This window comes from Moschus berezovskii, chromosome 6 (assembly GCF_049115385.1).
Source record: "Moschus berezovskii isolate FMDL1 chromosome 6, NW_MosBer_1.0, whole genome shotgun sequence".
Taxonomy (NCBI): Eukaryota; Metazoa; Chordata; class Mammalia; order Artiodactyla; family Moschidae; genus Moschus; species Moschus berezovskii.
Genome location: NC_142465.1, coordinates 39744689 through 39770219, shown reverse-complemented (window position 1 = coordinate 39770219; position 25531 = coordinate 39744689). Strand labels below are relative to the sequence as shown.

At 39.1% G+C, this 25531-nt stretch overlaps 1 protein-coding gene across 1 annotated transcript in view; it reads right to left on the bottom strand.

The window, feature by feature from the left end:
• NELL2 (neural EGFL like 2) overlaps positions 1 to 24670 on the bottom strand; it is a 400566-nt gene extending 375896 nt beyond the window's left edge. Inside the window, exons 1-2 of the mRNA XM_055394732.2 lie at positions 24592 to 24670; positions 24004 to 24132 (exon numbers count right to left, since the gene is read on the bottom strand). Coding sequence (XP_055250707.1) covers positions 24004 to 24132; positions 24592 to 24646 — 184 coding nt within the window. The 5' untranslated portion in view covers positions 24647 to 24670. The remainder of the gene's footprint in view (positions 1 to 24003; positions 24133 to 24591) is intronic.
• Positions 24671 to 25531: the final 861 nt, after the last annotated feature.

Below are 25531 nucleotides of genomic sequence, written 5' to 3'. Positions count from 1 at the left end.
AATGAAAACCCAGGACTGATCTCCTTTAGAATGGACTGGTTGGATCTCCTTGCAGTCCAAGGGACTCTCAAGAGTCTTCTCCAACACCACAGTTCAAAAGCATCAATTCTTTGGCGATTAGCCTTCTTCACAGTCCAACTCTCACATCCATACATGACCACTGGAAAAACCATAGCCTTGACTAGACGGACCTTTGTTGGCAAAGTAATGTCTCTGCTTTTCAATATACTATCTAGGCTGGTCATAACTTTCCTTCCAAGGAGTAAGCATCTATACACATTTGTCAGACTCACTGAGCTGTACACCTAGTGTCTGTGCATATCACCGTGTATAAATTAGAATCTGAAAAATACTTTTAAAGAAGAGCATAAGTCTACTCAATTTTAAAATTCAGTCTATAACTAATAAATCATAACTGCAGTGAGAAGTATTCAATTCTGATGATCTGGTCACAGCAAACCTCTATTTTCTATTTCTCATATTATTAAAGAATAATACCTTAGAGAGTGTTTATCAGTGTGCACATGTGATATAAAAGGAAACTACCTCTTAAAAAACAATTGGTGCCCATTCTCTTATTTTAATTCTGGGAAGCCATAAACTGGCAGATAATTCCAACCTGTCCCTTGCTGAATATTTTGGACATACTGTTTTGTTTTTTGGATATACCCTCTTAATCAACCGTATTTACCACTCAAAAATGTGAATAACGAGAGTTCTAAAGTTCCACTAAATTTTCTAAATGGAAGGTGAGTCTCCTTTTCTATACAAACTAGAAAACTTCAAAGTATTTGATCACTTCTAACTTGAGAAAATGAGATTAAATAATACAGACTCCAAACTATACTCAAAAAAGCCAACTGTCCTATTGTTTATGTCTCAAACAAAAGACCTTCCCATCCAAAATGAGTGGTAAAGGGATAAAGATGATTGAGTAAAAAGTCTTTCTTAATCACATGTTGCCGTTTCTGACCTAAAGTCCATCAAGAGGAACAGGAAGGTGATAGGAATGTGGGACAGTATTTAGAGCTCTGCTGCTCAATACAGTGTGGCTTACGGAGTAGTCTACACTGTGGCCTGCACTAGGTCTATCAATGCACTAGCCATGCAAGGCTATTTAAATTTAAGCTACTAAATTTAAATAAAAATTTAAAGCTCAGTTCGTCATTCACATTAGACACATTTCAAGTGTGCAGTACCACACTTGGTTACCATATTGGACTAATGGCTACCATACTGAACTAATGACTACCATTTTGGACTAATGGCTACCTTGTTGGACAATTCCACACATCACACCTTTTTATTGGACACTTACAATTTAGAAAGCAAACTGGGGGCAAGAAACGGTCCTTAAGGTAAAAGATGCATTTTTAACTCAATGGAAATTTGCTATTCTGAAGCAAAGGAAATGACCAGACACTAATTAAGATTTGGAACCTTGTGAACCAAAGATTTTTCATAAAGTGAAGTGAAAGTCACTAGTTGTGTCTGACTCTTTGTGATCCCATGGACTGAACAGTCTGTGGAATTCTCCAGGCCAGAATACTGGAGTGGGTAGCCGTTCCCTTCTCCAGGGGATCTTCCCAACCCAGGGATCAAACTCGGGTCTCTCACATTGCAGGTGGATTCTTTACCATCTAAGCCACCAGGGAAGCCTTTTTCATAAAGACACACACACAAAACACACATAGTCCTAAAGCAAAAACTAAAGGTCAGTCAGCCTTATTATTTTTTTTACTCTATGTTCATGTGAGAGTCACTCCAAACATCTTTTAACAGCAAATTCAATTTGCCTCCATTTCCAAGGAATGTCTTTGAGCCAAGGTGTACTTCTTCTTTCTCTGGTTATTCTCCATTTATGTCAAGGATTTAATCCTGAAGGCATTTAAAATTCAAGATTTTATATTAGAAAATGACTTGAGCTCCATGCTAAGGCAGTGCTGATTCTGGACTTATAAAAATGTTAATATAATAAAAATGGATTTAGAACATTTATACCAAGAGAACTAATAACCATACTGACTAATGATTGGAGTGGATCCACTGAAGTCACTGACTTGGCCATGTACATGGTTTAAGGCCATTTAAAAGACAACTTATAGGCCAGATGTCTGCAAAAGTGCTTTTACAGCATCTGTAGCTCATTATGCTACTATATACTTAGAGATTATTGACCCCCAAAGACCACAAAAGTTCTTTTGAAGCCATCATGTTTAATGATACATTTATCTTAAGGGAAAATTCCAGCATTGCCAGGCAGTCTATGGGGTCAGCATCAACATGGACATTCTGCTTTTATGAAGATGCTTGATGTCACAGATGGGGATGGCTTCTTCTCCCCTTCTTTAGAGTGGCAGGAGATCACCTGGAAAGAGGTACTATGATGCTCGAATTTGCTTTATAATGAAAATGTTGGAGTTTCTAACCATGTCAAACCCCGCTAAGAGAGTCCTCACTTTATGGATCACTAGCAATATTGATCAGCAGAGCTCCTCTGGAACATTTTCATTTATCATGGTGGTATTGCTCCTGCTGCAATCTATCGTATTTTAAGTTGCCACAACAGCAGAGCAGCCTGGGTTCCAAGTTAAAAAATATATAATTTTTCTTCCATACTCTCCCCTTTCAGACAACATATCAAAGTGTTATGACATTTTATTGTAAGCAATGGAACCCATTTAAGATGAGCAATGCAAAATAAATCCTAAAAATATTTTTTCTGTTTTTTCACAGGCCAATAATTTTTAAATTTTCTAAATTATCTTTCCATTTCCATTTGAAGTCTGCATGTATGATATATACAGGTATTACTTTGAATTTTTCAGTTACACCACTTTCCAGAATTAAAAACAATCCATCTATCACCCATGGCATTCTGACATCTCATAAACAATAAGGTTCTAAAGCCAGTATCAGCCAAGGGTCACTGGAAGGTGACTTTTTAATCTCAGAATGACTTGTGGTGACATAGAGCAGCTGACTATCAGATAAAGTTTTCTCCCATGCTACATAATGCATGATACCAGAACTCTTACATAACTCTCTATGATTCTAACAGTTCCAGGGTTAAAAAGCCAGGACAGAAAAAGAACCACAGGAATAGCTAGAGACTCAGCTATACAGTCACCATTATTACTATTGGCAGGGTAGTGACTGACCCCATGCCAAGCTCACTGGTACAGCAAGGATGCAATCAGCCTTAAGAATGGAATATGTAAATCATCATTCCTATGAAGTAAACACATTGGATTATTCTCTTATTATAGGTATTTTACTTCTATTAATTCTCTCTTCCATACTAAGAGGCATGTTTCTTAAGCACTGTAATCATACATCCTATTGCTATTTACTGTTTAAGTCCACTGAGATTAACACAGTAGATTTAACAGTGTGGACTTATTTCTATTTCTTATATGTAACAGGGAGAATATTTTATAAATTATTAATGCACTTTTCTGAATGCATTCACCTCAGCTAGCCTAAGCATCCTTCTGCCTAGGAGGAAGATTTTGGCTCAGTACAGAAGGAGTGCAAAGAAAAAAAGCCTAATATTCAACTTCTGTAAGTCAAAAACAGGATTTTGCATTAAGACTACAGCCTTGCAAACCTGCTACTATCTCCAGAGAGGATTTTATAAATTTCTCAAGTCCCTCCTTGTATATAATGAGAACGAAGCTCTTAGAGATCTCTGATATTCCCTGATAGCATCTGATAGAGATCTCTAGGTCCATGGGGTCGCCAAGAGTCGGACACGACTGAGCGAGTTCACTTTCACTTTTCACTTGCATGCATTGGAGAAGGAAATGGAAACCCACTCCAGTGTTCTTGCCTGGAGAATCCCAGGGATGGGGAAGCCTGGTGGGCTGCCCATCTATGGGGTCGCACAGAGTCGGACACGACTGCAGCGACTTAGCAGCAGCAGCAGCAGTGTACTAATTATACCCCTTTCCGCCAGGGTAAACTTAGCAGTGCATTGTGCCAGGCAGGGGGGATGTCTTGGGATTCATCTTTCCCAAGGTCTGGATTGGGACCTTGCCAGAGAACAGACCAGAGAAATGGTTAGGTGGCTTTAACAGAGAGCGATGCAAAGTGGCCAGATTGTCAGGCTAGGTTCATGTGGCAGTTACAGCCAGACCTCATGAGGCTCTTCTATAGCATCAGCAGGACCAAGACAGTAACAGTCATCCAGGCGACTCCACTGGCTCTGATGGAGTGCACAGGTACAAAGGCCAGTGTACAGGTAATAGCAGACATACACTTGAGCCACAGTCGCCAGCCAAGTAGCAACAGGGGGGCCTGGGACATCACCCTGGAGAGCAGCAGAGGGACGGACATCAATACACACACACACACACACACACACGCAGACAGAGGAATCAGACAACAAGCCTCCCTAAGATCTCAAGTCTTTCCTTTGGGTAACCAAAGCCATATCCCTCTCCTTATGAACCATCATCATTGTAGAAAAAGGCAAAAGGGCCAAAATATCTGAGAAACTAGATTTTTTTTTTAATCTACTCCTCACCTGAAAAGAGCTCATCTTTAAGCAGCAGTCACTGGACAAAAATCATTTAATAAAACTCTATTTCAATAGTTCTTTAAGGCAGGGATTACAAACTCCCCCAGCTGGCCAATCCATTTCAGTTCAGTTCAGTTCAGTTGCTCAGTCGTGTCCGACTCTCCGCGACCCCATGAATCAGAGCACGCCAGGCCTCCCTGTCCATCACCAACTCCCGGAGTACACTCAAACTCATGTCCACAGAGTCGGTGATGCCATCCAGCCATCTCATTCTCTGTCGTCCCCTTCTCCTCCCGCCCCCAACCTTTCCCAGCATCAGTCTTTTCCAGTGAGTCAACCTGTCGCATGAGGTGGCCAAAGTATTGCAGTTTCAGCTTTAGCATCAGTCCTTCCAATGAACACCCAGGATTGATCTCCTCTAGAATGGACTGGTTGGATCTCCTTGCAGTATAAGGGACCCTCAAGAGTGTTCTCCAACACCACAGTTCAAAAGCATCGATCTACAGGCATGTAAATTTGAATTTGAATAGCTTTAAGTGAAACTTGAACTTTCCATTTAGCTATTAACCTCACTACTCCTTATAATCTCATAAATGGTTCAGTAAGCTTATTTATGTTATTTGCCCTGACCACGTAAGCAACAGTTTTGTGATGGTAGCTTTAAAAATTTAAGGTGATATAGGTCTGTTTCTTTCTGCTGAATTTACATATTGGGAATAAGGAATTCACAAATTAAGAGGTTTTTAAAATTAAATGAACATCAGATTTCTTGGACAAGACACAAAATGCCCCAACCATAAAAGAAAAAAGTGATAAATTTAACTTCATTAAAAGTAAATATCCCTACTCATTAAAAGACTCCATTGAGAAAATGAACAAACAACCAAAAACTGGAAGAAAACACGTACAAGGTATATATCTGATAAATGAAATATCTGATAAATGTAGATACATGGTATCTACAATATACAAAGAAATTCTATGAGAACCATCAACAAAAAGATAAACAACCCATTTTTTAAATGGACAGAACAAATGAACAGGTATTTCACAAAAAGAAATGATTGAATAGTATATTGTGCTATAGCAGGAAAATGCAAACTGAATCCAAAATGAGATACTTTTTCATACCCACAAAAACTGGTAAGGATGTGGAGCATTTCTATGTGACCACAGGGATACAAAACAGTACAACCACTTTGAAGAACCAATTGGCAGTTTCTTAAAAAGTTAAATATACATCTTCACGGCAACTTTCACCTAAGTTCTCACTTGGTATTTACCCAAGAGAAATAAAGCATATGTCCAAAAGAGATGTGTACAAGAAATTTTAGGCAGCCTTACTCACATAACCAGTATTTTTCTTACTAGAAAAATACCAAATGTTTATCAACAGAGAAATAACCAAATTGTGGTACATTCAAACAATAGAATAAAACTCAGCAATAAAAAGAAATGCATTACTGGTACATACAACATGAAAAACTTTAAAACATTGCATTAAGTAAAAGAAGCCAGAAAAGAAATACCAAAAGAATACCTACTGCATGATTCCAAAATATAGGCAAACTTCATCTATCACAGAAGAAATCAGAGCATAATTGTGGAGCAAGGAATGGAAAGCAGACTACAAAGGAGCCCAAGGAACTTTCTGGGGGAATGGCAATATTGTATACCTTGTTTTAGATAGTAGATACACAACTGTAGATAATTATCAAAAATTAAGCATTCAAAATTTATATATTCAATTGCATGTTAATTGTATCTCAATAAAAACATGTATGTATAGACGAACACAGTCCCATAGGGAATAATAACCATTTTGAGAGAAACAAAAATATTTTCTAATTACTATTTTTCAGGATTATAAAAATAATGCAGACATAAATAATCCCAACAATATAAAAATGAACTAAGTGGGAAGAGAAATCTCTGCGTAAGTGGAAAACTGTAAGAGATTGAGTGACAATGATGTCTATTCAGTACATTTGGTCATTTTTTAAATACTATCAAGAGTCCTTTCAAAAATACATTGATTTGTCTTATATATTACTGACTGTGTTAATAAACTGTTATTAAAGTTTTTTATAATTTCATTTTTAGAAATTAAATTTAATTACAGCATGAGGCTTTTTTCATCAAAGAGGGTGTCGATACAAAAGTAATATTTCCCTCTATAAAAAATTAATATTGGAAGTATATACTAAAACATTGGAGCACAGCTCAATGAATAAAGCAGGTTTATGAAACTGAAGTTTCTCACAGTTGTTGTAAAACTAACCAACTTGAAGTTCATGATAAAACAATAGCAAAATAAATACATAATTTAAAATGATAGGGACTAGCAACAAAGCCTTGGCAACACCATTAAAAGGAGCCCATAACATGCCTTGGAGAAGGAAATGGCAACTCACTCCAGTATTCTTGCCTGGAAAATCCCATGGATAGAGCAGCATGGCAGGCTACAGTTCATGGAGTCGCAAAGAGTTGGACACAACTTCACAACTAAACCACTACTAACATCACTGTTCAGTTCAGTTCAGTTCAATTCAGTCGCTCAGTTGTGTCCGACTCTGTGCGACCCCATGAATCACAGCACGCCAGGCCTCCCCGTCCATCACCAACTCCCAGAGTTCACCCAAACTCATGTGCATCGAGTCAGTGATGCCATCCAGCCATCTCATCCTCTGTCGTCCCCTTCTCCTCCTGCCCCCAATCCCTCCCAGCATCAGGATCTTTGCCAATGAGTCAACTCTTCGCATGAGGTGGCCAAAGTATTGGAGTTTCAGCCTCAGCATCAGTCCTTTCAATGAACACCCAGGACTGGTCTCCTTTAGAATGGACTGGTTGGATCTCCTTGCAGTCCAAGGGACTCGCAAGAGTTTTCTCCAACACCACAGTTCAAAAGCATCAATTCTTCGGCACTCAGCTTTCTTCACAGTCCAACTCTCACATGGTTAGCACATGGTAGTATTAAACAGAATGATATAAAGTCAAGTATTATCTTCTTTCAGTCTTTTTTAAGCATCCTGCTAAATTTTCACTTTTCACCAACAATTTATTTACAGCTATAGCTACAGACTGGAGGAGGAAATAGCAGCCCACTGCAGTATTCTTGCCTGGCGAATCCCATGGACCAAGGAGCCTGGCAGGCTACAGTCCACCGGGTTGCAAAGAGTTAGACACAACTAAAGCGACTTAGCATGCACATAACTATAGACAGAATTAAACTATAGCTCCAAAGACACAGTGCTTTAAAAATCAAAATGCAAAAAAGTTTCATGGGTCTCTCCTGAAGATGGAATAGTAGCTGACTAATATTTATCATAAACCCAGTCCTCCTACAGAGGGAGGATATGCCATGTGCAAGATGGCCTATTTTAGTTCCAAATGTTGGCAGCATAATGTGCCAGTGAGACCCAGTTCCAGAGCCAGAAGTACCCAGGTCTTTTCATGCATCACATACTGACAGCTGAATCTGTTTGTGCGTCGTCTGCCATATCTTATTCTTCTTCAGTAGGTACAATGCCACAAAGACAGACTTTGCCCTTCAAAAACATTTGACCTTTGCTTTCACTCCGTTCTACTTCCTGTAATTAAAAATAAGTCCCTCTGCTGCAACAATGAAGAACATTTATTACAGACATTCCATCATCCTCTCTCATATTTTTATGGATTTATTTTATGAATCCTCTCCATTTAATCCACTAGAACCTAAATGCAGTCACTGTCCAATGGTCATCAGTATCAACAAAGCATTTGATTTACTCGTTTTCTTTTTTTTTTAATAGAGAGCCTTGAACCTGAAATGCAGTATCTCAGTTTAACAATACAAACATTTCCTTCTGTGGAGTCACATCTCAATGCACATTATTGGAGAAAAACAGCAAATTTTATTTTCCTTACCTACTTCTTCTAAGACACTGTGGAAAGAAAACGAAGCCTCTGATATCTCCCAGTAGTATAAATGTGTTGCACAGTTAAACTTCAGAAAGTCTAAAAATTTTAGAGTTAGATCTGTATTTGCCCCTTTTCTGTGTTTTTCCCACAAGAGAAAAGCTTTGTTCCATACAGACTGCTACAATTTAAACATTCCCTCCAGTTTCATTATGAGGCAGCTCAGACAGTGAGTGTTTACTCAAAGTCCGACTTCTACTTGTCTGATGCCTGTGAAATTAATTAACATCAATCCCAGAGTTTTAGAAACGAGACTGAGCCTGCAACTTTACACAAAATATCTGGCCTTTTCCCAACTTTGCCCTCCAACTTCACTAATTTGCTGACCAAAATAACAAAAAGTAATCGTCATTAAAAAGGTAGGTTCACTCCCATTCAACAGTTTCCTGCTAGGTCAATGATTCACAGAGTCAACACTCTTTTTTTTCCCACTAGTCTCTGAAACATATTCTAATTTGGAAGTGTGTTATCAAAGAACAATTTAAATTACACTATTTTCGCCAGAAATGCAACTCAGTTATTAAAAAGTGGACCCATAGCAGCAAAGGGATGAAATGGACCATGAGATATTTTGTTGCAGAGAAGTGTCTATGATAAGGATAATGAAATTTTTGCAGCAACTTGAAAAAAAAATGACCTCTGCACCATAGTCAGTGTTTTCAAGGTGAGTGGCAATAAATACACATCTATTCTGCATTTTTGTCCCTTTTTTAGGCCTGAGTTTTTGGAAATTCCCATACTTCATCACACTCCAACTCAAGTGCTTATCACCAGTTCATTTCAACCTCAAATAATTCTTAATTTTAACCCATAATTGCCTATGAAAATCATAATTTAAAACAATGTCTTATCTTTTCAGGATTATCGTTCATCATAGAAATTAGTGATGGACCTCAAGAGGGGTTTGGTAAAGGTTATGGTAAAAGCAAATTACATTTGAGTTTGAAATGTTAAAAGTCCAATTAAAATGAGTTCCAATTTCGGAACCTTGAATTTTAAGTTAGAGAAATTTGGTAAACTCTGTCTGTGTGTTTTCTTTTAGAATAATAATAAAACAGAAGTGTCCTAAAACCCCCAACAAGCCCAAGTGTGGATTCTTTGGTCTCAAATTTGGATTAAACAATTCCACTTTTGAGACATCTTAAAGCATCTCTCCCTTTTACTTGGGGGTATGATGTTTCTTCTCCTGTAAGAAAAATCTCTGTTTTCTCTTAAAAGGCAAAATCAGAAAGCCTAGTGTCACAGTGCTTTTCTAAGATGTTTTAATTACCTACTAACTATCCTGTATAAATTCACTCTGAACATCAGAGGATAGGCAGTATAAAAAAAAGCAGTAACATTACTATATATTAACCCAACTTTTGAAAATGTCTCAGAAGGAAGAACAAATATATGAAAGACAGTACCATAAAGCTGCCTGTCAAGATTACTCATTCACTTAAATAAATCTGTATTTATAGTATAACTAGCAATTTCACGAAAGGTAGAAAGAAATACCAAAGCATATCAGTGAACGACATGTCCTCCTCCAAAATCGACAGGCTCTCAGGAAACATCCAGGTTCAACATTCAGTTACTAGGAGCACTGCCTCTCATTGGTAGCACACAGCAACCATTTTTATGTGCCTTTTTTTAAAAAAAAACAATCTGTCAGTCTCCAGGAAGAATTCTGCTCAGTTACAAGTATATGTCAACACACTCAACTCAAAGTGAGGATGTTCAGCTACCAATTACTGCCGGAAATTTAAATTAGTTCTAAAAATATAGGTTATGTTCTGCTCTGAAATACTTAATCTATTTGGCACTTTTTCTGGGACATTTAATGGTCCATCAGTACAATGCATTAGACTATAAGAACATAGAATTAGACATACTGTTTGCCTAGGGGACTGTCCATTTTTTTTTTGTCTATTTTTATTGGTGGCTAATTATTTTACAGTATTATTTTGGTTGGTTTTGCGATACATTGACATGAACCCACCCCGGGTGTACATGAGTTCCATTGTCCATTTAAATAGACAAACAAAAAGATTAAAAACTAAACACCATGTATGGAAGAAATAAAGTGAATCACTTTATTAAGAAAGAATATTTATATGACACAAATGAACCTATGTACCTATGAAACAGAAACAGACTCAAAGACGTAAAGAAGAGACTCAAAGGGTGCCAGGGCAGGGGGTAGGAAGGAGGAGTGGATTGGGAGTTTGGGGTTAGCAGACACAAACTATTATATATAGAATGGATAAACAACAAGGTCCTACTGTATAACACAGGGAACTCTATTCCATACCGTGTGATAAACCATAACGGAAAGAATATTAAAAGAATGTACATATGCTAAACTGAATCACTTAGATGTATAGCAGAATTAGCACAGCATTGTAAATCAACTATATTTCAATTTTTAAAAAGAAGGAGTATTTATAAAAGAGATACACAATGCAGAGCACAGTAGTAAATAGCAAACTTCAGAGTATTAGAACAATCCAAGATGCTTTTTAAAAGGGAACTGTTTGAAGAGAGGGTCACAGATTGTCAGAGAGATGAAAAAGAAGATGTCCTGGATACCCATGGTTACAATAAAAAGAAAAGTTAATTAAAAGAGAAAAGACAATAATTCACATTCATTTGGAACTAAAGTAACATTAGAAATCATTTAGTCTAATCCCCACCCCTCCCCCATTGAAATATTTTCCTTGATACAGGTCATTTAATCTCTATTTGAGTATTATTAGAAGCATGTTTATTGGATGGATGAATGGATGGATGGATGGACAAATATTGCTTAAAATAAGTCTCTTAATTTTTGAATTTATATGTTGAAAATGCTTTCCTTATGTCAACTCAAAATTTGTCTCTTCCTAACTTTCTTTGCAGATCCTAGTTTATTATTATTATATTATTATTATAGGACAAACTCTATAACAGTTCTGCCCAGTATAAGAAGTATGAGATCCACAAATGTGAGTCACATAGATAAATTTAAGTTTCTATTAGCCGCACTAAAAAAGTAAAAGAAACACATCATTTTAATTTTAATAATATATCTATTTAATCAAAATATTATTTCAACATATAATCACTATTAAAATATTAAGATTTTATAGATTGCCTTCAGAACTCCAAGTATATTTTGATACTTCCACTGCATTTCAGTCTGTATCAGAAACATTTCAAGTACTTATGAGCCACAAGTGGCCAGTGTCTGCTCTACTGGACAGCTTAGACAACAGTTCATAAATTTGGATGAACATTAGAATCACAGGAAGCTTTTTGAAAATGTAGATTCCTAGGTGATTCATGGGGTCGCGGAGAGTCGGACACGACTGAGCGACTGAACTGAACTGAACTGAGGATTCGATCCCAGAGATACAAACTTAGTTTAGGAAGGTCTGAGAGTATTTCTAACAAGGTAATTAATTAACCACTGATCATCAGACTAATACTTAGGAATCACTGCTCTAGAACAGTACAAAATAAATCTCAGGTCTCCCATATACGACTAGCCTTCAGATATCTAAAATATAGGTCATATCTACACTGTCTTTTACTCTCTAGGCTAAAATTCCCAAGCTCCTTCATCTGCTCCTCATCTGACATGGTTTCCAAACCTCTCAACTCTCTGGTTGCTGTCCTCTGGGTAGGCTCCAGTTTGGTCCATTTACAGGAGTGGAGAAGTACGACAGCACAGACAACCCAAATCAATCCTGTCTTGGAAATCTTTCTTAGTGCATTCATATGAATATGAGTGTCTGCTAAATGGTGAATTCATAACATATTAAACTAGAATTGTAAACTCTCATTGTCAAGAAGTATTCATGACGTTCAGGCTCCTCACCATGCTGCTGTTTTCCCTGTGGCACACTTCATCTTGGGATGGAGAAGAGCCATCTCAGAATAATTCAGAGACTAAGTTAAGCAGAACTCGCTTTTTCAATTCATCCAAACCTCTTGCCTTTTCTTATGACTGGAGAATGAAGTGTTTTGATTTAGTAGAAGAGCTCTTCAGTCTTCTTTAAAGTTACATAAATATAAAACATAAAAACATCACACAAAAACAACCAGATCTGCCATGACCAAATGGACTCAACCCAACGCTACAAATATTCACTTACTGATGGTTTACTGAGCACATTGTGTTTGCCACCACAATAGACCAGGAGGCCACAAGAAGGAACGAGGTAAAGTTCCAAGCCTCAGGAGATTGCAGACTAGTCAGCAAAACAAGGAGATTCATGTGACAAATATTTATGGAGTTCCTACTATATGGTAGACACTTGACTGATCTATTAGTGAATAAAATATTCCCAAAGCCCAGTTCTTATGAAGCTTACTCTTTAGAGGGAAGTGGGAGAATAAACAATTAAAATAATAATTGAATTACTCATCATTCTAGATGATAAATGTTATAAAAACTAACAGATCAGACTAAAGCATATCAAGAATACTTGTGGGGTAGAATACAAGTTGAAATTTTACTCAGCATTCAGAGTAGGCCTCATTAACAAATTGCTAGTTAATAAAATATTTGAAAAAAAGGGGAAAAACATTCAGATATCTGGGAGAGTAGGATTCCAGGCAGAATAAACAGCCAGTGCAAAGGTCCTGAGTCACGAGAGTGCCGGCCCTGCTTAAGGAACAGCAAGGAGGCCATAGAGTTAAAGCCAAGAGCAAGGGGGAGAACAGAAGCCCAGAGAGTAATGGGGCAGGGTGGGAGTGTTCATGTAGGTCTTTGTAGGGCATAATAAGAACTTTACCTTTGAGTGAAGTGGAGAACTACTAAATGTTTGGAGCAAAGCAGTGACATGGTGTGAACTGTGATCTGAAAGGATCATTCTAGCAACTATGTTGAAAACAGATTGAAAGGGAGCAAGAGTGTAAACAGGAAGAACACTTAGGAGGCTACTACAATCATCCAGGTGAGAGAAGACAGTGGTGTGGACCAGGGAAGTAGCAGCAAGGAAAATAGAAGTGGTCCGAGTTTTTATATTAAGAAAAGAACCTAGCTATATTACAGTGACGTGGTTGTTTTAGTAGAGAAAGCTAAGACAGCACAGAAGAAACAACAATTTCACCAAAGGAAAGTAGCTTAGCTGAGTCCTGAAAAATATATAGAAGTTCACCAGGAAAAAGAAAGAGGAAGAACCATCCAGAGAAGGGAACTGGCAAAGTTGTTCCGTTCTGTTCCGTCGCTCAGTCGTGTCCAACTCTATGCGATCCTGTGGACTGTAGCCTACCAGGCTTCTCTGTCCATGGGATTCTCCAGGCAAGAATACTGGAGTGGGTTACCGCTTCCTTCTCCAGGGGATCTTCCCGACCCAGGGATCGAACCTGGGTCTCCCACATTGGAGGCAGACGCTTCAACCTCTGAGCCACCAGGGCAAAGTTGTTAGTGACCAGGAAAAATATAGGGCATGATCCTTCCCCTGGGGAACTTATTATCTCAATAGGGAAACAAGACAGCAAATTACCTAAGATCAGTGTCCCAGTGACACTGGAATGAAAATTAGCAGAGAAAGTATGGAGAGAAACAATCATTCCAGCAAGATTGTTCAAGAGAAGTCAAAGATGTAGCAGGAAATGTAGGGAAAGTGACTCTAATCCATAAAGGACCCACAGGGCCACCCAAGGGTCCTGCCAACATTACACTGGCCCTGCAACCACCATTCAAGGTTCCACAGAATCTTATCCTCCATCACCAGCTCCCACCAGCAGACCAAATTTGTACTTTGCCAAGGAAGGCCAAGGTTACCCAGACAGAGACAGGTAAAAAAACTGGGCTGTTTCTGAGAACTTCTAATGCTTCTTTCCACTATATTGTGACTCAAAATCTATATACGACTCAGTTCAGGTCAGGTCAGTCACTCAGTTGTGTCCAACTCTTTGCGACCCCATGGACTGCAGCATGGCAGGCTTCCCTGTCCATCACCAACTCCCAAGTCTACAAAAACTCATGTCCATTGCATTGATGATGCCATCCAACCATCTCATCCTCTGTATATATGAGACTCAAAATCTAAGCTAGACTTTCAACACACTTAAAAAGCAATGTGTGTTGGGATGACTATAGAGAGACTATATTCTGAATCTTCTTTTGTTGATCTACTCTATGCCCCACTCCCACTTCTGAAGAGTGTACAACAGGGCAGATTATGCTCCTTCCTCTACAAATGGACCCATTGTTTTCACCTCTCTCTACCCAAATCAGCATGTCCTCTTCACCCCAATAAAGCCCAAACAGAAAAAATAGAACAGGAGCTGCTGCAGGGCCAGTTTCTCCCCCACTCCTGTTTAACTTCACCTTTATCCCCACATCACACAGCAAGTCACCTTACCTTAGTTCCTTCACAAAACCCGGCTTTCCTACCAGGGAGCTCCTAAAACAATCCAAGGGAGATTGACCTGCTTCTAAGCTGATTCCAAAATAAAAACAATATATGAGTATTGAATGTTTGCTAAATGCCATGCACCGTTTTATTGATATAATTTACACATCAATTCTAAGAAATAGTACAGTCATTATCTCAATGGAAGTAGAGATAAGTAGCAAGTTAAAGCTCACACTAGTAACAAAGGAACCAAGATTTGAACTTGAGATATCTAGCTCTGGAGTCTATGTTCCTGACCACTAAAAACTACTACAGCATATCGAAATGAACTTGGAATTGCCTCCATAATTTCTTCCCTTTGCTAGACGAGCAAAGCGTGACCGTCTGAGCACTGATTTGTTGCCTTCTTTATAAATTTTTCCTTTGAAGGGAAAGACACGTGGTTGTCTGGGCTCCCTATCCTTTCCCAGAATGAAGACTGTCAGGAGGGTTCCCATCAAGAACAACTCAGCAAATACTTGTCCAAGTGCCCATGTCCAGCACCTGGCAGCAGCCTTAATGAGAAAAGGGAGAGTAGTGCTTTTCTTCCCATCAACTCTCTCGCTAATTCTCCTCAATTATGGTAGTCCACATATGAGTTTCAACAAATGTGACACAAAAGTTACCATAACAAAAATATCCCCCAATAAACCATTTGCTTATAAAATGTTTCCACATACAATTGGCATCTATCTCTTCAATGTCAATTCTAAACTGAAGCCTAGCAAAAGATGAAAACTTTCATAAAGTCAGTAAAAACAAAGTAAGAGCGATGCTTACATGACTCAAAGGCACTAGGTTTTGATGATCTGACACAGATAGATAAATTTTTAACATGAAAAATAAAAATCTGACCAAAATAATAAATACCTCAAACTGAAAGATTTCTCATTAGAAGGTTAAGAGACAGTCCTTAGGTATTTTTGCAAAAATAAGCAAACAGACAAAACACACAAAAACCCAACACTTGACTTCATTCTATTTGTTCTTATAATTGATTCATAGTAAATGATTATCTACATTTTATCAACTATAGACTAGGACACATAATTTTCAGAGTTCTACCTTCTTTATGCTACAGTTCCAAATTTTCTTTTTCTCTATTTACAATTAAATTTTAGTTCCTGTTTTACCTTCTGTACTAATTTATGTAGACATCTTTCTTCCTCTACTATACTTTATGACTTCTTTATACATAGTAGCAGCGAAATAAATATTTAAGTTGAATTAATGAATTAAGTTGAAAATCAAAAGGAGATGTTAATAAGGCCTTAATATCTATTACCTAAGTTATCAGTTACCATATTGACAGATAATTATTTGAATTACAGACAGAAAATAACCCCAAAAAAATAGGTGTCTGCAAGAATGGGGTCTGGAACCAGCATGAAGTGAAGGAGCCAGTGGGAGATGGAATAAAGCCAAAGAAATGCCCTTCGCTTCAGCTATTTTTGAAGACACATGCCACAACCCTGGTGGTCCAATGGTTAGGACTCCATGCTTCCACTGCAGGGGCGCGGGATCAATCCCTGGTCAGGGAACTAGGATCCTATAAGCCGTGTGTGTGCTTAGTTGCTTAGCCGTGTCCAACTCTTTGCAACCCCATGGACTGTAGCCCACCAGGCTCCTCTGCCATGGGGATTCTGGCTCAGCCAAAAAAATGAAAGATCACTCATCTGTCAAAGTCTGTCAAGATTGCTCCAGCTCCTCCCAAGTTAGCATGCTACAGAGATCCCTGGCACTTTTGATAGGAAAACTCTAGTTATTCTTGTAGTCCAAGTTCTGAGGACTGCACTCACTGGGTGCCAAACACCATGCTAAGTGTTATCCATTCTACTTTCAAAATATGCATGCTTTCTGTTTTCCCTCTCAACCTCTGAATTAACCTGTTGTGGGAAGGAAGGATATATTTTTGAAAAAGAAATAAAAAAAAAAAAAACATTACTTGATTTTACTGTTTGTTCTGAGAAGGAACTCATAATTAAATGATGGAGAGAATCCCTTAAAGACTAATAATTTAGTATAAAGACTCTGACTTTATACTTAAACTTTTAAGTCCCAAATGACTAAGTTAACTTTAACTGACTACTTCAGATTTCCAGTCATTGCACAAATATATTCTCATGCACAGTTGAAGCCATGCTCAAAAAAAAGTTTAATTCAGTTACAAAATAAATGTTTAACATATACATCACTTTCCTATTGCTGCTGTAACAAATCCCCACAAATCTAATGGCTGAATCAATGCAAATTTGTTATCTCACAGTTTTAGAGGTTCAGAAGTCCAAAATGAATCTCACTAGGCTAGACACCTCACCGAGGCGTCTGTGAGGCTATGTTCCTCGTGGAGGTTCTAGGGGAAAATCCATTTCCTTGCTTTTTGTAGCTTCTAGAAACTGCCAACATTCCTCGGTTTACGACTACATTCCAACTTCAAAGTCAGCAATGATCAATCAAGTCTTTCTCACATTGCATCACACTGACTCTTCTACCTCCCTCCTCCATATTTAAGAGTGTCATGGCTGTGGCTCAGGGTACTGTCCTGGGGGAAGCCACCTCCAGGACCCAGTGGGCAACCCCCTGAGTGATTACATGAGGCTCACCCAGATAATCCAGGAAAATGCCCATATCTTAAAGTCCACTGATTATGAACCTTAATTCCTTTGGAAACCTTAATCCCTCCATGAAACATAACACATTCACACGTTCTAAAGATATAGTACATAGACAGTTGGAGGATCATTATCCAGCCTAACCACAATCTGTCCTTTAGATGGACAACCTGTCCATCCCTAATGAAACCACATTTACTCTATCCCCAAACCTCCCAAAGACTTAGTCAAGCCTTTAGAATATCAACTCAGAGTTTAAAATCTGGTCTAAATCTTACCAGTTCGAAAGCTCCAAATCTCACCATCTAAATCAGGTGAAAATGAGGCTATTGCCCATCCTGAGACACAATTCCTATCATCTGTGAAACTCAAGAAACAAGTTATCTCCTCCCAAAATTCAATGGTGAGATAGACATGGGACAACAGTTATTGACATTCCCATTCAGAAAAGAAGAAAATGCAAGTTAAAAAATTTAGACACCAGACCCATGCAATTTTGAAATCCATCCAGGTAAACTGCATCCGGTTTCAAGGTCTGAGAATAATCCTCTGGGCTATAAGTTTTGTCTTTGGGGTCTCAGTTCTGCCCAAGTAAAGTAGCACATGTTTATAGCTGAGCAGTTTAATCAGCCTGTATCTTAGTTGTAGAATTTAGGGGGTCCAACAACCTTTTTTCATTAAATCCTCTCACTTCCCTGTTCAGGCCAGAAGTGTTATTGCTGGTATGATCTTCTTAAGAACCTTGTGTGTCTCTCATATATGTCATTGAGATTTATTCCAACAGACAAGAGGTTCCTCCACAAATACCTCTTGGATAGATTTATCTCTACTATGGGCTTCCACTGAGATGTGTAAGGGAATTCGTGTCACATGTTCAATTTCTTTAAAGAGCCCTCTTTGGAACTGAACACTTTGGCTTTACTTCTGAGGCACTACCAAGATGTTTTTAGGTCACACTATCAGCTTTCTTTCCAAAAAAGGCTTTCCTGCCAGCAAATCTCCTAATTTCAGCATATTTTGCAATCTGGATAGGCTAAGAATTTCTCAAATGTAAAGTTCTGGTTCCTTTTTGCTTAACAGTTCTTCCTTCAATCTATCTTTCCCCTTTCACATTTTACTATAAGCAGTAAGAGAAAGCCAGGCTGCACCTCTGCATATATATTATCTCAGCTAAATATCTAAATTCATGTTTACAAGTTTGACTTTCCATATAACGACAGGGCAGAATTCAGCTCAGTTTTCTGCCACTATCTAACAAGGATATCCTTTCCTCTACTTTCCAGTAACATGTTCCTGATTTCCGAGCCCTCACTGGCATTGCCTTTATTGCCCATATCTCTACAAATAGTCTGTTCGTGACAGTTCAGGTATTCTCTGAGATGATCTGGGTTTTCTCTACCATGTTCTTCCATCTTTTTCTGAGTCCTCACTGTAGTAGAACTGCCAACATCCCTATTTCTACTAACAATCTATTCAAGGGAATCTAGCCTTTTTTTTTCTATCATGCTTCTCAAAATTCTTCCAGCGTGTGCCTATTGCACAATTTCAAAGCCACTTCCACGGTTTTACTTCTTATAGCATCTCCCACTTCCATTTATCAAAACCTGTACTAGTTTCCTATTGCTGCTGTAGCAAATCACCACAAACTTAGTGGCTTAAATCAACACCAATTCGTTATCTCACATTTCTGGAGGTCAGAAGTACAAATGGAATCTTACTGGACTAACATCAAGGTGTCAGCTGTGCTGCATTCCTTCTGGACACACTGAATGAAAATCTGTTTTCTTACATTTTCCAAATTCTGGAGACTGCCCACACTCCTTTGCTCGCGGCCTATTTTTATCTTCAAGCCAGCAATGTGCAGGTCTAGTCATTCTTCTTTGCCTCACCCTGACACTGGCTATTCTAGCTTCTGCTTTCACATTTAAGGACCTTTGTGATTATAGGAGGCCTACCTAGATCATCCAAGAAAATTTCCTTATCTTAAGGGCAGCTGAGTTGCAACTTTAATTCCCCCTTGACAAGTAACATAACATATAATCAGGTTCCCAGGATATGAACATTTCTGAGGGACTATTATCAACCCTGCCACAATATATATTGCATAATGATAAACTTCCAATTCTTTTGTATAAATATGATTACCGTGTAACCTGATCCATGCTATCTTCATTTGCTTCATTTCACATCACAATGCTTAGGTTTCCACCACTCTGGGTTTCTTCCATTTTCTCAAATACACTATGCTCATTCGAGGAAAAGATCTTTGCTCATGCTATTCCCTTTGCCCATGTTAGACTTTCTTTCTGAATCCCCACAGCTCCTCTTCCCCAGACTACTCTCAGGTATCCTCTGGCTATCAGCTTAAGTGATTCTTCTTCAAAGAGCTTCCCTGATCCTGCAACTCCCTAAACAAGATGTAGATTCTCTTACATCCTTAGTTTTTCTTCATATCATTTATCTTAATAGTGATTAAATTATTATCTGTGTAATTGTTTGTTTAATGACTACTTTGAAGGCATTATGAAAGTTCTAACTTCATTTGTTATATGCCTAATACCTAGCAGAACAGTAATTGCACAAAAAATTCTTCATAACAACATTAATTTTATAACTAAGGGTACTGAAGCTCATAGAAATTAACTTTATGACAGAAACACAAATAATGAAATTCCACGTGTTCTATCTGGTTTTTAAGCCCAGTCACTTAGCCCTTTAGTCACATGTGACGGGTCTCTCAGTCACTGTGCTATTCTGTTCTAATGGGGCACCAATGATCACTGTCTCTAAGTCCACAGATACTCTCTGACCTTCACTGAAGGTCAAATATTCACTGAAGGCAAATATTCACTGCCACTCACTGTCCTTATGCAGTTGCTACTGCCTCATCAAGCCAATGACCCACCACCAAATGTCCAATTTCATCCTTATTTTCAAATACTGTCATCAGGATAGACTTGGGAATACTTTTTTCCTTTAAAATATTAAAGTTCTTTAAAAATAACTACTAAAAAATTTACTTTCAAATTACCAAATCAGGGGGGAAATATGCTTTTATCTTATCTACTTCTTTTGTGGAGATTAATGTTATTATAAAAATCTGTGGACACCCCAGAAGAAATTTTATTAAACCAAAGAGGAAATGATCTAGTTTGGGAATGCAGCCAGGGCAAATGTTAAAATCAAAGATCTAAAAGTCATGCTAGAAAGTCCTAGAACTATGCTTCTGTATACTCTTATTCTTGATCTCTTGTGCACAAAGAGGAAAGAACATTACTGTGATAATTATCTTGAAGAATATTCCCTCGACTTTAAACAAGGTTGGTAGAATTTTATTTATAATTGTACTAGCCCTCAACATTTCAGAATTCTTCAGCATTCAGTCCTCCATTTGTTAAAAACATAAGTATATTTTTGTGGCTTAGTCAGATTACAGCTAGAAATACATGGAAGATCTTGATACAAATTCCAAATTGTTGCCTGTTCACCTGTTACTTTTGAAAATTATTATCACTGGCACAGATCAAAAGCCACATGTATCAATGAATGATATAATTTAGTATCTTATTACTTCAATTTCCAAAACAATTATGAACCAAATTTCAACAACAAAACAACTTTTGTATAAAGATCAGATATAACTTTGAAACACATTTCTCTTTGTTTTGTTATATATATAATAAGTATGATTATTAAATAATAGTAGATTCACATTGCATGATAATTTACAAAAAAGTATTTAGATTTGAAAAGTACCAAATTACAAGCATCTTAAAAACCAATAAAGAGAAGGAAGTAACCAAAATATTAAATGAGCAAAAGTCATTGGGAAATTATATGCTGAGATTTCTTTAAAGATAAGAGACAAGAGACAATATGACTGCAGAAGGAAATTGATGGTTCGAAAATCTCTCCCATCTATTTAGAACATATCTGACAGCACAAACTAACTTATCTGCTAGGTTTATGTGAAATCTGAGAGCATCTCACAGGTTTTGTAATGTGTTACTATTCCTGCTATGACATTTTACAAACTATACAAAAATATCTGCAGCACCCTCAATTCACTATAAAACAAATCCATAAAGTCTTTAGAGGTTGAAAGCTTTTGTCTTTCTAAAACTCATGAAATCCCAGTGAAGCAACAGGAGTCAGAACTGACTTCTTAACAACAGTTTCCACATTCTAATTGCAGAGAACAGAACTTTCCAAGGTAAAACAGAACTATCAAGCAGGCTCAAACACCCACCTGCTGTCAATTTTAAATTCTTAGTCTGAAAATAAGAGAAATCATTAGAGCATAATAAACACATTAGTAACATAAGCCCACTGAGAACACGGGCATGTGTGCAAGCTCACTCACTCAATCCTGTCAGACTCTTTGCAACCTCATGGCCTGTAGCCCGCCAGACTCCTGTCTGTGGAATTTTCCAGGTAAATATACTGGAGTGGGTTGCCATTTCCCACTCTAGGAGATCTTCCCGACCCAGGGATCAAACCCGTAGCAGGTGGATCCTTTACCACTGTGCCACCTGGGAAGACCCCACCCAGTAGCAAAAACTTGCTGATTGATTGGCTATATGAAATAAGGTTGATAAATAGACAAGAAATAAAACTTTGCATCTCCAAATCTCTTAAAGCCTTGCTTCTTGGGCATTTAATCTTTCTAAATATTGGTCTTGGTACCAACACAGAAACAAAAGCAGTTCATCAGTGTGCACTGATACATAGTAACTATGGACAACTCATTTGCAACACAATGCCTATTTTGAACAACTGACAATTTAAATAAAAATGAATGCTAAACATTTCTTTTTACCATTAACCAGAAAAAGATATTGGTGCCTTCTGACTATTCACGAGAAATTGTCTAGCACTAGAACATAAAACGCACAGTCCTGAAGGTTTCTATTTGTGACAGCTCAGACACTCTTCAGAGAAAGACAAGAAGAACACCAATATAATTTAAAGGACCTTTTTAAATTTTAAGGACACTTCAATGCCATTTCTTTATCAGGAGCTTTAGCTTCCATAAAGCTTTCCAGTGACTCAATTTGGCAGTCCTGAAATAATTTTGTTTCCAGTTCACAGGGATTGAAAAATCAGAGATTGGAAAAAAAAAAAAAGGAGAAGAAAAAGAAAAAATAGGAGTTTAACCCTAATAACACCTTTATTCCACTCTGTGAATTTTGCTGACAGTCTAATCTTATTTTCTTTATTAGATTTGGTCATTGTTTTTAAAAGATTCAATATCAAAGTCACACACACATTCCCACCAAAAAAAAAGACTTTTAAGTAAATATTATCACAAATATCTGTCATAATAAAAACATTTAGTGGGTGCACCATAATTAAAAGAGAAAATTACATTTAACATATTGTAAGAGTAAACTTGTTTTAAATAAATGCAATACAGGTCAGTTTCCTCCTTTTCCAACTGTAAGCTTTGGTGTTACTGTCCATGGTGACACATACTGGCTGTATTGAGCAACAACACCTCTACAGCAACACTCAAGTTTTATTTTATGCCTATTTCTTGGTGGTAATATTGCTGAAGAAGTTTTATTTTGCATATCCAACACTTTATTAATTATGAGTTGCCATGTTTTTGAAGGCACAGCACCAAAATCACAAAAGAAAAATCTGGGTGGGGTTGGGAGAAGATGCTTTAGTCAGTCTATCAAATACGTTAAAGCAAATTCCATTTCTCTTTTGCCTTCATCTGTACTTCACCATATGGGAAACTACTCTTTCTGTATGTGTTTAGCTACCTTTTAGAATACTCATGCTACACCATCTCCCCACAAACCAAGAAACCTTCAAAAGTGTTGCTGAATCAACGCTGAAGGCTTGATTCATTGGAGTTTGCTTCTGACTACCTAACACAGGTAAATTTAAATGCAGACACGTGCATAGCCAGTCTACTGACTTCAACAAAAACGGTTTAAAATCCTAAGTACACAGTTAACGGTGAGACAAAGAATACTTTAAGAGAATATTATTTCTTTTGTTATCGATGGAGAAGAATCATTATCTTTCAGTGAGGAATCTTAAATATATTGTTGGTGACATACAGTGCTTAAAACTATTGAAAGATTTCATTTTCCCACATAAAGAAATTCGTCCACAACTGAGCACCATTGTACCTGAAACTTTCAGAGAGCAATGTCTTAACTAAGATTAAGCTACCCTATTTCCTACCTAAATCAATTTCACCCAGATGAGGTGTTTGTTATTATTCATTGTTCCCCAGACTACAGAAGCAACCATCTGCCATCGGAGTTTCTGCACAGTAATTAAGGAACTATCTATTAGACTGGCAAGAGTACAAAGTAAGGAAGAGGAGGGGACGGGAGAAGAGAGAAACAAGCCACTTAAAAAGAGGTGGAAGATGTGTGTATTTCACACTGACCCCTCCTCATCTCAGCTCAGATACTGTCATCCATGAGGCAGAACAGAAGTTAGGAGGAGCGGCCAGGCCAGCTCCTCCCGTGGTTACTCGAACTGAAACCGCGCTGGGGACCGAGCACGCTTCTCATACCTTGAAAGAGAAAGGCTTTCGTCCCATTGTGCAGCCCGGGGACCTGGCGCACTCCGGTAGTGGACTCCCCAAGTTCTAACTCCGTTAAGACGTCAATCTGCAGGGAGGGGTCCACACCAAGACCCCAAACTGGTGGGAGTGGGGAAGGGAGGAGAAAAGAAAGAAAAAGCTCCATCAGAATACAAGCCTCTTCTTTCAGGGCAGCAAGGAACCGCGTCTTCGAGTCAAATATTGGAAACTGACCAAGAGAGGCGACTCCCTCCGCCGCCGCGGAGAGCCTTACCTGAGATCAACAGCCCAGCTTTAAATAGCGGAGCTCCAGTCCCATTTCCGTGACCTACTTTAAACCCTGCTCGGTGCAAAGTTCCCCTCGGCCCTCAGACCCTAGACTTGGGGTGTGACCCGCCCTGCGGTCTCCAAGACAAGCACAGGGATTAAAAAAAAAAAAAAAAAAAACCCACCCCCGACTCCAAGCTTCCCACTCCAGACCTACTTCAGGTGGAGGGAAAGCGAGGCGTCCCCTGGCAGCTGGGGCTGCCCCGAGGTGGGAGCCATCCCTTCTCCCGCCCCAGCTCTGCGGCCACTCACCTGCTCCGAGACCGAAGAGCAAACAGAAGGTTCTCAGTAAGACCCGAGACTCCATGGTGCCGATCTGCTCAGTCCATCGTCTCCCTCTTTAAAAATAAAAATCGAAGAGGTTCTTGGAATCAAGCGGGAAAAAAATATCGCTTGTCTTTCCTGCCGCTGGCTTGGATTCACTGATTAGTAAGATTAGTACGATTCGGTTGCTAAGAAAAAAAAGGGAGGACCCCCCAGGCACGTGAAGAACTTAGACCCTCCAATGCGCACATCATTCCCACACGCAGAGCCCAGGCGGCGGGCGCGGGTTGGGACGGGGCCCGGAGGGAGGGGTCGGCCTCGCCGGGGGCTGCTCCTCCGGGAAATTAGCTCTTGAGCCCAATCAAAGCGGCCGAAGGAGCACACTCCCGGAGGAAAGGAGGCCGCCCCAAGAAAGCCCGGACTAGGGCGGCCCCACACCCGCCAGTCTTCCCCGCCGCCCGAACCTGTTGTAAAGGCAGAGACAATGGAGAGAGCGCCGGGAGACGCGCGGAGGAGAGACTGCTCCTCGGCGAGGGAGGGGCGGGGCGGGGAGGCGGGGAGAGGAGGCGAGGGGAGGGAGTCGAGGGCGAGGCCGGTGCCCCGGTCCCTCTCCCACGCGGGCGTCTCGGTCCTCAAGCCCCGTCCAGCGGACCCCGGAGCGCGCCTCCGCCGCGTCCTCCCTCTCTCGCCGATCCCGGCTACGCTAAGCTCCTTCGGGATCGAAAGGTCTTATTTCAAGGTGCTAAGTTGATGGGCGGTCTTTGCTCTCACCCCTCAATTTTAGGCGCGTGTCTAGAAAGACATACGGAGAAAGAGAAAGGACCACCCAACTGCAGAAGGCGAGGCTAGATGGAGACGCGCTCGCCCGCCCTTTAGGCAAAGGAGGGAAGCGCAGCCCCGCGGACTGGACAGGGGAATCCCTCTCGGA